Genomic DNA, 15,433 nt, shown 5'->3' on the forward strand with positions numbered 1-15,433 from the left:
TTTTTCTTTCACCATTATGGCAGTATTTTCTCAGGTGATGGGCTTACTTTCTTGCTCTCTTTTCCTTTCCCCTTCCCATCAAGCTCCAGTCTTTTCTTCAAGTCAACGTGACCCAGGTTCATGTAGATGAGTGTGTGGATGCCGACTGTCGGGGAGGAGGGGGTTGCACCAGCCACCTGAGCGTGACTGACAAGCCGGCGGTGGTCGACTCGGGCAGCATGGCTCTAGTGTCAGTGACTGTGGAAGCCACAGCTGTCTGCAGCTGCTCAGCACGTGAACACCTCCACCAGAGCTGCTCTGCCTATCCCAGAAACCCCTGCCACAATGGAGGAGTCTGCTCGGACACGCAGAGTGGATACAGGTGAGAAAGTAAAGGTTTTCCTTTGAGAGTCCCAGAGCGTATTCAAATGACTTTATTTCACTTCGTAAATGGGGAGAGAGGGAGCTGAAGAACATAACAGCAGTGAGGTTTTTACAACTGGCTTCCATTAGCAGTCTGTAATCTGCAGCAGGTTCTTGAGCATATGCAAGCTCTTTGAGGAAACGACCAAACACGTCTGAACATTACATTAGGTTGAGAATTGCATGATGAAACTGTCTGAAATTAACAATGCAATTACAAGCCTATATGCCTTGTCCTCATCTCACATTCATATGCCTCTTTGTGAGAGCAAAAAGAAGACATGATCAAGTGAACTTCCACATGGATCCGAGCCCCTATTTGTAAGTCTAATCTTCTCACTTCTGAGCTTTTTCCACAAATATGAGGCTGAGAAAACCTTTCTTTTTCTGTGTTATTCAATTATCCAGTCCTGGCATGGATATTGATTTCCTTCCCTGAATAACAATACTGAGTGACTGGGATTGGACGGGTTTGCGGGAGCAAGGAGGCTTGTGATGATTGTTAGGTGGGGATTTTTTTTATTTTTTTTTTGCAGAATACATTGAAACCTGGCAGCCGCGAGTTAATAACAAACGCTCTAATGCAAGTTTTTTGAGCCGTGGCTATAATTGAACAAGGCAGGCGAGCCATGTCTCATGTTGAACATTTTGAACAAAACTTTCTGTGTTTTAGGTTTCCAAGCATGGAGTTGTGTGGGACACATAGTTAGTTATAATTAGAAGTTACAACATAGTTATAATAAGAAGTGATGTTTCTTTATGTAAACTGTAGCCTATATGTTTAAGTGGAAAGCTGGGCAGCTTTTTCATCACTTACATCACTTCTAATTAAAACATAATTAGTCAGATCTTCTAATCATGCTAATTAATGTATAGCTAAGCTAATTTGATATTTCAAATGCATGTGCAAGTTTGATAAGAATAGCTGGATTGAGTTGTCTGAGAATATTGCACCTTCACATGGCGATTGTGACAGGAAAATATCAACAGTGATCAGCAAAGCAATGAGTGCAAGTCTTCGCATCATTCAAACAACTAATTTTATAAGGCTATAACAAATTGTAAGACCTTGTCAGAGCAAAATTGCATTTTTAGTTCATTAGTTCTATTAGTTTTTAAGTATAAATGTGCATAAAAATTGGTATATTTTTATGGAGTGTCTATTGACACAAAGTGGAGTTAGAGTGCCTTGTTAGAAGCTATTTACAATAACTCCTCCCACCATTGTCTGACTGAGCTAGTAAAATTACAAAAGAAATCCTTTTAACAGGAGCATTGGTGTGGAGGCTAAGGTGGGTGCGTTAGCTTTTGACGCGACCGATTCGAGTTTGATTCTGCACTTTTTCCAAACTAATTCTTCCTTTTCCCATCACATATCAGCTAGGAGAGGTATTTATTTTAAATAAAAATAGAGGAAATAAAGTGCCTAACGGGTATTTAATAGTGGGAATAAAGTTTAAACTATGTTTATACTATAGTATAAATAGCATCTAACTTTGCACAGTGTAAAGAAAATAGGTACTGCTATTATTCTGTTACATTTTATCTGTTGTACTTTGTTTTATTTTTCGATTTATTATTTTACTTTATATTTATATGTATTTTTATAAGGTATTACTTTATTAAAAATATTGTCCAGTAGGGCTGTCGCGATAACCGCAATATTGCGGTACCGCGCTACTGACAGGCCAACCGCAGAGGAATGCAAGTAACCGCAGCAACCGCCAAACCGCGTTTTCTTTTTTCATAAGGCCACCCTTCGTAGTTCGTACCATGTGTATTGAATGTTAAATAAGTTAATAATGATAACAAGACTGTTTATCATGGTGATTTGTACAGAGGCTTCGTGGATTTGGACTTAAGCCTAAACAGACAGTGAATGAGATTGCCTGAGCGCGTGCGATTACCTGCGTCTGTCTTTGAAGTCAAATCATGTATATTCGTGAAAAGGTTGCCGTTTCCAGGGAAAGCAAAATATTTGTCGTATCATCCTTTTAACGTGTAAGGGTAGGCTATTTACCATGAATGGCGTCAGCGCTGGTCAGTATTACACAGCGCGAGGAAGCCGTGGGGGAAAGCAGCGAGTCACGCATTGGTCTCTATTAAGTGAAGCATTGCTTCAGCTTTGCCCAAAAGTGAAGCATTGCTGGCCAGCTGAGCCTTGAAAAGTGGAGCTCAAAGTTAAAAAAAATAATTAACGCCTTGTTTCATTACATCTATCATTTAAGGAATCAGCTTTTTTGAACGTTTTCGTTGAATGAACGGTTTAATGACTCACTCAGTCTATGAAGTCCGTTGGCATAACAATGTAACTGCGCGCTGAGTGACAGTCTTTCAATGCGCAGAGACGCTGTTTAGTTTCGGTTACATTTGTTACATTGTTTTTGTTTATGCTGACCACATCATAACACGTATTTATAGCAACAAATAAATATAAATAAATAAATGGCGGTAATACCGCATATCGCGCTATTGAGCCACTCAAAATTACCGCAAGGGAAATTCCTTCACCGCGACAGCCCTATTGTCCAGAGCTATTTTGAGAAATTCATCAACTCTGTTGAAGCACATTTACATTTCTCTTCCCTAAAGGCAAGATAGACTCGAAAATGACAGAGACAGATGTTGAGAAAATAGTGCAAAAAGTTTGTGTATGAGTAACATCTATTGTCAGTCCTGACTATAAATGGTAAAATGGTAAATGGACTGCATTTATATAGCGCTTTCACAGACCCAATGGCCACCAAAGCGCTTTACATATTGCCTCACATTCACCCATTCATTCACTTATTCATACACCGACGGCGGTGTCAGCCATGCAAGGCGCCATCCAGCTCGTCGGGAGCAGCTGGGGTTAGGTGTCTTGCTCATGGACACCTCGACACTTGGCCAGGTGGAACCGGGGATTGAACCACCAACCTTCCGGTTTGTAGACAACCTACATGAACCACTGAGCCACTGCCGCCCCACTGCTGATGTACTCTATAATGTGAGTTGACAATACCATACTATAAGACTGTCAAACAGTTAGCTAGGGCAGTGGTTCTCAAAGTGGGGTTCAAGTATAAAATAATTTATAACAGCCTACCGTTTGTTCCGGACTATAAGTCGTCTTTTCTTTATCATCTGAAAACATGCTGTTTATTCCAAAGTGACTTATATAATGCATTTAACGTCAAATAATACAAAGTAGACACTTAAAGGTTTCTATAGATAGATAATCTATCTGTATTTATTATGTCTGTGCATCAAGAAGACTATTCGCTGTGTTTTGGTTGATTTTTGGGGCACGTGCGCCAGAAAGGAGACAGAGACGGCATGAACCCGCATCCGGTTGTTTTCTTTATTTTTAAAAGGCATGACATTTTGTAGTCATTTATAATGTAGCCTATACACAAATAAAAAAATGGACACTTTACCGTTTTGAATGATGTACTCTTGTCTTATCTGTATGACCATAAATAAGAGTATTCCTTTGTTTCCACTGCTGAGGAAAAAATCCCAAGTAATCGCGCCGGCGTCTCGCGTGCGCGCCCAATATGTCAGTTCTAGCACTGCTAGATTTGACATTAGAAGCCTTTTTAGCTTACTGTGGATATAAGCTCAATCTAACAACACACGCACCTATTAAACACATTGCCATTATTATTGTATAAATATAGGCTAGGCTATATTTGTGTGCAGAATAATCCTTGAAACATTTCTCATTTAAGGCCATTCCTGTTTGGAATATGTGATTGTGTTTTGATATAGCCTACATGTGAACAATAATCATATACATTCTGCATTTCCATTTTGTATGTGGATCATTCATTGTAAAATTTAAACTGTCATCTTGACAAAAAAATGTATGCTACTGCCCACTGACATGCTTCTAAAGCTATAGTTATAGAATTCTGGGGCCTTAAAACACCTTAAAATGCACATGTGTAGATCAAGAACATCAAAAATTCCTCGGGGGTGGGATCCTAAGTGATCCCTAGTAAGATCACTTTTGGGACCTCAGTAGGCTATTTAGAAATTCCTGCATAGGACCCTGGGTGGAGACCATTTGTGCAAAAATATTTCATTAGCCGCTCACACATTAACTTTGTGCTCAATCACTGTTATAAATATGAGGGGGGTCCTTGGAATAACATTTTCCCCTGTAAGGGGTCCCTGGCTCCAAAATGTTTGAGAACCCCTGAGCTAGGGCACTACTGGATGCTTAGTCGTGATTTATAAAGCTCAGTGTTTTAGTATGTATGGGTTGTTTAGAACCAAATCAAGAGAGCAGCTGCCATGTGGAAGCTCCTAATGATATCTGAGATGTGCTTGCAGATGTGAGTTGTTTTCTAATCGCTGCTTGGGATATGGAGGATTTTTTCCCTTCAGCAGGGAAATTAAAAATGCAGAGCAATGAACGCATCATAAAAACCAGCTTGACATCTTCCAACGGGGGCATTTAAAAAATGAAATTGCACATTTGCCCATTGTATGATTTATATGTTGACCATTTACCTTACTCAGACTTGCATCAATCGAGACCACACTACCACCCCCCAACACACACACACACGCACAAACCTGTTTCCACAACTGTATTTTTTTTTACTGGGGAGACTGACTCTCATGCAATCCTATTTGCACATAATATCCTTTGTATTACATTATATGAGACATCATGTAAATATCGGCTTTAATACCACTATGAGATCATACATGCAACGCATGCGCATACAGTGGCTTAACATCCCATTCTGATATACAGTATGTCTGTTCTACGCCTCATTTTATCACCTTGAAAAATATGGAGAAATTCATTTAGCTCTCAGTGGTTTAATTAAAAGAAGAAAGTAAAGCTAAGGATTTGTGAGCGGTCAGACCTAGTGAGCATGTAATGTGGTGAGCTGGGCCATAGTGCTTCATGCCTCAAGCCCTCGTCTAATCCTAATAATGTCCGCCGGCAACAACTTCAATGCTGCGTCTGTGTCACGTCAACCTTCCGGTTTTCTTCAGCCTTCAAGCATATGTATATGTGCCTTTTTTTCTCGATGTCAAAATTTTAGTATTTATATGAAAAATGTTTATTTGTACTGTGTGCGCTCATACAGAACGGTTTATCAAACATAGGCATTTGTATGAAAAATAGGGATTTGAATGCATTGATATGACATGGTCTATATGATTATCTTGCTTTGGCAGAATGAAATTGCTTTTGGGTCCCTTACTCACACTGCTTGGTTATTTCTGTGTCAAGAGAGACTTAGACAGTCCTGCAGCAGAGTGCTTTAAATATCAATGTTTTCTTGCAGAAACGCTGTTATTCACATGCATCAAACATCCAACAATCTTTGAGTGTTTAGCTCTCAATGTACTCTTTCTATTAACTGAACTTCATGAGTCACTTTCATTCAGCCCATGTACCATGTCTGTGCTTCATTAGAATTAAATAGATATAGATTTACACATTTTTGGTGAATGTATATCAGTGGGAAAGGGGTCGATGTCAAACACATTTACTCATAGATTATAAATCTGAATAGAATAGTCCTGCAAAAAATAATACAATTTATCCAACCGCTGGTAAGATAATGCAAAAAAAATAAATAAATCCTATTTCTGCTGCTACTGTTAGCATAAGTAATGAGACAAAAATGTCTTATTTGTAAATTATATATTTGCTGAAATATAGATGCTGAAAAGTACTGTATTTATCATAAGTAGATTGTGGAGCATTATCACAGATGATAAAATGTAGAACTAGAGTCAATTTAAACATAAACACCCTCAATCATACTTTGTCTAATTAAGCTGCATCCTTTTAGATGATTGTCACCATTCAACAAATAATGACTGCTCCCCAGTTAGAGGAGGAACTGATTTTTGTGTAATTTGCTGTGTTCGTGAAATCACATGTGATTTCACATCACACTTTTGCTCAAACTTTTGTGTTACTGTACTGTACTGTACATATTAATGAACAGCATATTCTGCAACTTTGGGATCCAATGTTGTTAATTTCTAACTTTTATGTACATTTATCCATCAAAAATTAAAAAGTAATAAAGACATGCTACAAAAAAAAGTATTTTTCCCCATTAAAAAATATCTAAACATTCTTAAAACAAGATCAATTTACTATATATATATATATATATATATATATATATTTCTTGTTTGTGTACATGTTTAAAGGTGCAATAGATGACCTGGGAAATGCTGAAGTTAGCCTGCTAGCACTAAAAATATAAAATCCCACTCTCCCTGCAAATCGCTGTCTAAAGCCACGCCTCCTCAAAAACACATGGACGCGTACAGACCAGAAGAGAGATGATCAGAGAAAACGTTATTGAATGTGTCATTATGTCATGTGTCATTCACTGGTGAGAAAACTTTACAGTACACCAAAGACTAACACAAGACGTGTCACTCGTATTGTTTTGAAAGGGGAAAAGTGCAACGCTCAATATGGCGGAATAAGTCCTGCCTTGTAAATAAGAGCCAATTGTAAATAACAGCCAATTGGTAAAGTCATCGTGATATATATTTATAAAAATACATTTAGACTTCTTAACATAGTGATTGCTATCAGGATATGAGGAGACTTTCAACCAGCATAACAAAAAATGTTTCTGTAGACAATCACCTATTGCACCTTTAATGAGAAATAAGACAAATACTGGTTAAAAAAATGCTTTTTGCAATGAAGTGCTCAACAATAGCAGACTATATGCTTTATTAAAATACTATTTCTGATATGCAGATACATGCCTGCTGTATATTCCAGCACAGTGCACATCACTCCACTTAGGGCTGGACCTCAAGATTTAAGGAGCAACATGTAGATTGTCAGGAAGGAGTCTTAAAGGAGCTGTATGTAAGATTGTGGCCAAAACTAGTACTGCAATCACTTTCAAATTACTGTAGAGTGGTGTATCCCCTCCCCCTCCTCCCTGACTCGAGGTTGCCAGATCGGCTGCAGGATCCAGCAGGAACGTGACGAGCTGCAGCTGTGGTAACTGAGCAGAGCTGGCAACCCGGATGCCGCAACACTACTGACTTCGTGATTGGTAGATAGGTGGAGGGTGGAGCATCAGACCAAAACACAACATGACAACATCAACATCAGTTGAGGGCTGCAACTGCACTTTTTAAATGACAATATCCTGGCCAGACTACTGTTGTCAGTGATATAAGTATTTGAAATGAACATGATTTCTTAATGTCTAGTGACATTTCAGGGCCATTTTATAATTAATTGAAATACATTTCTTACATACAGCTCCTTTAATGGTGGATTTGTAAATGGAGGGCAGGGGGGAGATTATTGTAGGTCTTTTACAGGCTAACCAATGGAATCCTTATACTTTTTATGCTGGCAGGAAATGAGTAAAAGGGAAGGGGTAAAACGGACCAGAGGGAGTAAGAGGATTGTGTTTAGCCATCATGGCTGATATTAATGCCAGGATTCACTCGAGGAGATAAATTGGTCTGATTTAGTACATCAAGCAGAACAGAGCTGAGTCTTTTTTCACAATGTAGGAAGAAGTTTCTATTTTAAAGTGTTTTACTGTTTCTCTGGCATTCTCCATCGCTGACAAGCACACACTCTTAATATTTTAGGTATTGCTCACATTGACCCCAGTGAATTTCATGGGACAGAGGCCAATTCTTTCAGTTCGTTTCTGCTTTAAAAAGATCTGTGACCCTGCTGATGTTTATCAAAGGCTGTTGTTTCTTTAGGGAATGAAAAAACTGTCAAACTGCTTTCTTGCTGTTTTTATGCTATTTAACATTTTTGTTCACAAACAACTGCTTGCAAGAAAGGCCCCAAAGAAACTCAAAAATGCATGATCAGCAAACATTTTGCTTTTTCATCTTTCTGCTCCTTTGCGCAGTCAGACCAGCTTCGATTTTCTCTTTTGCTCCAGTGGGACTGTCTTTTTCATTGATTCTGTCACATAATTTGATCTCCACATTGAATTGCCCACTCAAAGCACCCCTTCATCCATCCCTAAAACCCTGCCGACTGACTCTTATCAAAACCAAATCGCAGGGCTTATGCATTACTCAATCCTCAGCCTAAACGGGAGTCACCTGACACAGTTTCTAGTGAGTCTTCATGAAACTTTAGCTTAAAAGGGTATTGTTCCCTTGACAGAGTTACTTTATTGTATTGATTCGGACGGTTGAAATGTTGTCTTATTGCAACCAGATTGGCTCCTCTGTCTTGCTGGATTTGTGTCTTGGGAGAGCATTAGGCGCACCAGGCTAGAAATTTGTCCAAATCCAGCACACTGTGAGGCTGACAGTAATCAATGGGCCAACATTAGAAACATAATATCTGTGCCATTATCATGGAAAGTTTTCTCTGTGGTGTGCATTACTCTTCCATCCCGCACGTGTATCCATCTCAACAAACTTGATGGAGTCGAGAATGACTATCTGACACACTATCTGAAATCTTTGAGACAGATTCCTGTAAACTTTGGCATCTTATGAGAATGGATCTAAAAAAAAAACTCACTGCACTTTTATCTTTGATATTTTTGTTTAAGTTTTATGAAGAATCATCCAAATGTGTACACTCGCTTCAGATAAAGACTGTACTCATAAAATATTCCTATAATTGTTTTAATTATGTATGATGCTAGCCAGTCACCAACAGTTTTTTTTAAGCATGTTAAAATGACGTGACCTGTAGTGCTTCACTAAACATCAAAGGGTATCTTCATCCTCATTTGCTGCCGTCTCTGTAGATACGCTATCAGCGTAGTGTTGTTTGGTGATTTGAAGAGCGAAAATTGACTCTATAGACACTTTTTATTGTGCTTTACTGAAGAAGATACTGGGAGAATCTGTAAGGCAGATGAAGCAAAAAATGTCTGAAGCCAGAAAGACACAAAATTAGCGTGGACATCAGTACGGCATACACAAGGTGGAAAGATTTGATAACATAGACAGTTGTGATGCCCAAGTTGCATTTATGTTTGTTGAACAGGTAAAGGAATTAAATGTGTTACTGATTTCTAAAATTCACTAGTATCAGTGTGCTTTATTTAAAGACATTCATGCTGATACATGTCGATAGATGGCAGTACTGTGTTGAACACCATTGTGGTATAGGTATCTAAAGTACATGAAGAACAGCAATGATAGCTAGCTAATGACCTACGGATGCACCTTTAATTCCTCTGATCAAACACTGCGTCTTCATCTTCAGAAAAAATCTTTACACTGTATTCTAACGCGGTGGGACATGATAAATATTTGTTTAATGTAAAAATGTTGTCCTAACCTGGACATTTTGTCAATTTTGGCTACCTAGCATGACAATACAGGAATATAAACCAAAAAATTTACAAAATGTCCAAGTGAAAACAGACACAAACAATCCACTGTGAAATATAATTGCACTGAAATCCTCATATCTGTACATTAAACATCAAATATTATCTGATTGGCTGTTATTGCGTCACGTAGCAGTTGCATGTTTGGTGTGAACAGACAATTGACCCTTCGCAGGGAGCTTGATTGACAGGTGATCTGACCAATCATACTTCGCCATCCGCCATTTTGTCCGACAAAGCAGTCAGGAGAGTTAGTAGATTAACATGGAAGGATTTGAACTTAAAAAACGGAATGTACTGATGCCTTTCTGCGGTTAAAACAACATTCCTTCATATGTTCATTCATGTTTATTTGATGCTATAAATGAACTAGAAGGAAGAGATGATCGGATCACGCGCAGCTTTAATTGATGCTCTAGTCTACAGCGATCTGTCACGAGTCGACACATTAAAGAGCCACAAAACGGTATTTATTGTTTAAATTTCTTTTTAAAAAATTACCAAATTTGAAAGGTGAGACTTTGTTTAATATCAAAAGTAACCGAAAAGTAACCTGGTCTGTCCTGTCTGTCAGCGTGTTGTCAGTCCGCAATGTATTTTTCACTGCGTGAGAACATGGTGTGCGTAGCTTGTCGGAGCTTGTCGGACATAGCGACAGTAACTAAGGGGGGTGGGTCTTTGCGAACGGTCAATAGCTTGTTTTCATATGACGTCACGCCACTGCGTTGCCATGCCGCAAAATGCAAATGGAGGGCAGGAAGTGATTTGCTGTATTTAGAAAGCACTATAATAAACTCAAAATGCCTATGTTTTGCCTCGTTTATGGTTACTTAAATCGATCAAACCGCGAGGAGTTTTTATCGTATACCAAAAGTTGTTGTTCATAAGGGGGGAAAATGCAAGAAATTGACCGAAAAACTCCGGAAAAACGGCTTGCAAACTTACGTCTGCGGTCGGGAGGAGCCGAATGGGAAAATGCCCGTGTGTGCGGTGATCACTTCGTCAAAGGGGAGTTAATACAACTTAAGTGGCTATGTTTGTGTAACGTGTAACGTTTCCGAACTTTGTAAAGTCAAAGTATGTCTGTAAGACGAGGTAGGTGCTGATATCTACCGCCTCGATGGCAGGAAAATCTTTCAATTCAGTTGAAAAATCGCTCCTCTTCATAACGTAAGGATCACGTCCAACATATGTTTGATTTTTTGTTTATATCTTTCTCTTGTAATAGCGTGTAAAGTAGTACAGTACGGACTTTCCTCCATCTCGTCCATTGCGCTCTTCACTCCCTGCCCTCCATCTGAATTTCGCGCGTTATCATAATCACGTGACTGAAACCCAGCTATTGGTGGAATTATTAGACTAGATATGTGTAAGGGATCCACTGGAGGCAAGTTGTAGCGAGAACCCAAGTGCAGTATTTATTTATAAACATAACAAGATTTAAACATAAAACAAAAGCATGACGTGGCGTGAAACAAAACCGTGGACAAAGAAGACTTACACAACAGTGGTTACAGGAAACAATACTTGACAAAGACACATGGCAAACATGAGGGCTTAAATACACAGACTAATGACAGGACAAGGGACACCTGTGAACAATGAACAGACGATTAACCAATGACAAGACACATGGCAGGATCACATGACAAACAGGGAATTCCATGACAGACATGGAACATGACATGAACAAACCAAAACGTGACAGTCAGAGACAAGACCAAATCGTGACAGAATGGCAGTGATCATCTGGCTTTGTGTAGTTTGACGGTCAGTGCTATAAACATATCCTCAGCCTGTCTTCTGTTATGTTGGTTTAGTAAACATGGGAATAGTTTTGATTAGGGCGCAATGTAATTAGAGTCCTTGTGATGCATTGGATTGCTTTATTGGACTCATTGACCTGCCTGACTGTCTGTCTTTCTTTCGTCTATAATAAGTGCACAGAGGCCGTCAACCCATGTCATTTTCTTTTCAAATGGGCAATTATAACTGCAGCAGACAGCGAAGAGAGAAAGAAAACAAAAAAGAGACAGAAAGAAGACAGACGCACAAAGGAAGGATGGCGATAGACCCATGCATTTTTCAAAGACTATGATTAGACTTGCCAAAGAGGAACTGAAGCAGAGGAGCTGAGGGCACAGCAGTGCTTGGGTGGCAAACCACAAGAAAGCAATTTGTCATTGATGTTGCTGAGCAGATGATGCTGTTTGTGGGCTGAATCGAGAGTGTGCGCAACAGGTGGGGCTGATCTGTCAGAAAGCAGAACAAGAGAGCTGTTGATTACTGTTTGAGTCATGCCAATACGTACGCATATGAAGTGTATCTTTCATATGCACATTTTTGATGGCAAAAGGATGCACAACATCAGACTGGTATTGTATGGTCTAGTGTGGTTCCAGTTTTACTGATTTGTGGGGGATGATGTTTGGGAAGTTCCCATGATTAGAAAAGCTTTTGCTGGAAGTCTGGTAGAATACATTTACATGATTTAAAGTAAAAAAATAAAATGCAATTTTTCACATACTATACATTGCTGCAGCACCTCTTTTCACACTCTGCCTGGAATACTCTCTTTTAGTTCCTGTCTCTTTAAAGCCCCCCTTCCAAAACGTCCAGTCTACTCTGATAGTGACGCAGGTTGTGATTGGTCATTTAGAGCATGTGTTGGAAATGTAACATCATGTCATGTATAGGTATGAAACAAACAGTCTTTTCAACCACACAGTATCACTATTTCTGTTACAGTTACTCAGATTTTCACAGAAGTACTGGGATACAAGTTTATAGTTTGGATATAAACATGTACATGATACTACGCAGTGTTATAAATAAAGTGGCGGTACTCACCAAAGGGGGCAGGGCTTTGTTGGGCGTTGAGGGGGTTATGGGGGGATTGGTTGTCTCCCTCGGTAGTTTTGGTTTGAACATTGTGAACGGTTTAACAGGGTCCCGGGGCATATGCTCCCTTGTGAGATCTATTTATTTGTTTGTTTGTTTTTTTGCAAAATGGTCCAAACATGCAAATTTGTTGATAACATAACTGCAATAAAGTAGCCTATAGTTAACAATCACTTGTTTACAAAGTGCAATGGGAATATCTTTACTTAAAATGTTCTTATACTGAACATGTTAATTTCATGTCATCTCTTGGAATATCTGAAAGCAGGTTTTTCCTAATATCTGTCATTATTAGCAGAACACAATTTACACATGGGGAAACTAGTTTTAATCGATAATTCAAAGAAGCTCCATATTTTAAAGCTCTTTCTAACTTGTGCTCGGCCTTAAAAGTAACATATTGTAATTGTTTAACTATAGCATTTATTACAATAAGGATTTAATTACAAGACTATTGATGGCTCCTCATTACTATGCGTAGGCCAATGTTAACTTTTTTCTTTCTTTTTTATCTATAGCATTTGTTATAAAAAAAATATTAGCCTACACATTTAGAAACTATAGCTACAACATGCCACAGTTGTAATATAAATCTTTAGTGAAAAAATCTATTCCCTTAAAGGGGTGGTTGATTATGATTTTTCTAACTTTAGTTAGTGTGTAATGTTGCTGTTTGAGCATAAACAACATCTGCAAAGTTACAACGCTCAAAGTTCAAAGCAAAGGGAGATATTTTCTTTTAAAGAAATTGCTTTTTAAGGACTACAACAAACGGCTGGTAGGGACTACACTACACAACATTCCTCCCGGGTTAGTGACATCACGAACCCTAAAATTGACATAAACACCGCTCATAAATGTTGTCTACTTGTTGTCATTTCTTCTTGAGTCTCTCCATCTTTGTCTGACTCCGGTTTGAACACGTGAGGTAATCGAAGCTGCTGTTGTAGCTCCGCCCTCTGTGCCGGGAGCCGCAGCTCATTTGCATTTAAAGGGACAGACACAAAAAAAAACGGTGCGTTTTTGCTCACCATCAAAAAGTGATTTTGAGCTAAAACTTCACATACACACTCTGGAGACATCAGAGATTTATTTTACATCTTGTGAAAAGGGCATTATACCACCCCTTTAACAGAGATAATCTATTATAAATTCTACAACTAGACAAAATTTACCACAATACATACAATAGAAAAAACTTTCTAATTTATGCTGGTGCAGGATGATATTTTCCCCTTTTTAGTGGCTTTAGATCATGTTTGACTTTCTTTGGAGCGTTTTACTACATTCTCAATAGAATTCAAATGGCTTTCACATTTTATCATCTGTGTCGCAATAGGAACGGCTTGTGCAAATTTGATCACACTTTTGGAGCTCGCACCGCTCATGCAAAATTAAACGATTGAGCTTCGGTCACAGTCATACTGCACAAACAGGTTTATTACACACTATAGGAAAGGTAAAATAATTTTTTTTTAAAGCACAATATGTGCCTTTTAATTAAGATTTGAAGAATGCTATAATGTAATGTAAACATGCCAAATATTATTTTGTTACATAATGTATGTAGTATTTTTTTCTGCCACAGAAAACAACAACAACAAATATAACTCACAGTTCTGACTTAATTTCTCAGAATTACGAGTTCATATCATAATTGCCCATTTAAATGTCGCAAACCTGAACTTTTTTCTCTGAATACTAAGTTTACATATCACTTTTGTTTTTCGCCACGGAATGAAAATAATAATTAAAAGTAATTGTGACTTTTTATCTCACAATTTAGACTTTTCTTCTCTGAATTACGAGTTTATTTTTTACTTACAAGTTACAAGCTCAGAATTGTGTGGAAAAAAATGTAATTGTGAGATATAAAGTTGCAATAACCATCTTTATTTTTTTTTAATTCCATGGCTGAAATAAGCTTCTATTATCATGTGTTCATTGAACACATTTTTAATAGTTTAAGATAATGTATATGGAAAATGCAAGGATAATAATTAAATGTAGGATAATAACGGATGGTCTGTGAAGTTTGACTGAAGGGATGCAGGCAGTGGTCAGTGAAGCATCCCTCACTGTCTAGCTCCTAAAGGCTGTATTTGACAGGTTGCATCATTCAGCAAGATGAGGTGGGAGTGGGATTCAAAGCTCTGAGAAAAATCATGACCATTGGGTGTGATTCCTGACCAATGCAGCACAAATACAGGGTTGAAACCTAAGTTAGGGAGATGAGTTTGTATAACTGTCTACATGGGTCTTTCGTTTAGACTTAATAGGATAGTTCATCCAATTTAGGGCTCTCCACGATCACAATGTATGATGACTACAAACCTTTTCTATCTTTTTAGTCCAAATCAGTCCAGTAGCATGTGTACAAAACCCAAAACTCATACTGTTTTTAATAAGAGCTTTTGAATTTCTGTTTGCATACCATAGATGCCAGTGCCCGGCTCAGTTTGAGGGACCCGAGTGCCAGCAGACAAAACACAGTTTCCATGGAAACGGCTATGCTTGGTTTCCCCCAATAAGGCCATGCTTCGAGAGCCACCTCTCGCTGGAGTTCATCACAGAGGTGGCAGATGGCTTGCTGCTCTACAGTGGACCCCTCTCTCAGCTTCAGCCGTGGGAGCCAGAGGACTTCATGGCCATAGGTAACCTACACACACCCTCACCGCAGCCAAGCCGCAGGTCGAGAGCCGAGGGATGTGGGTATTGCAAATGTGCAGCGGCATTAAGGCAGAACATTGCTTCAGTGTCTACATCATTCTTTCATATCACAAGCTGAACCTCTGGCA

The 15,433-nt window shown here is 38.7% G+C and overlaps 1 protein-coding gene across 3 annotated transcripts in view; it reads left to right on the top strand.

Moving 5' to 3' along the window:
- The window catches only part of si:ch211-186j3.6 (neural-cadherin), a 380,887-nt gene that overhangs the window by 329,840 nt on the left and 35,614 nt on the right, over positions 1-15,433 (top strand). For all 3 annotated transcript variants that reach the window (XM_056242529.1, XM_056242538.1, XM_056242521.1), the window contains exons 22-23: positions 84-361; positions 15,075-15,289. In XM_056242529.1, coding sequence (XP_056098504.1) covers positions 84-361; positions 15,075-15,289 — 493 coding nt within the window. The remainder of the gene's footprint in view (positions 1-83; positions 362-15,074; positions 15,290-15,433) is intronic.

The sequence above is a fragment of the Rhinichthys klamathensis genome, unplaced genomic scaffold (genome assembly GCF_029890125.1).
Source record: "Rhinichthys klamathensis goyatoka isolate OS25496 unplaced genomic scaffold, OSU_Roscu_1.1 h1tg000022l_1, whole genome shotgun sequence".
In the NCBI taxonomy this organism is placed as follows: domain Eukaryota; kingdom Metazoa; phylum Chordata; class Actinopteri; order Cypriniformes; family Leuciscidae; genus Rhinichthys; species Rhinichthys klamathensis.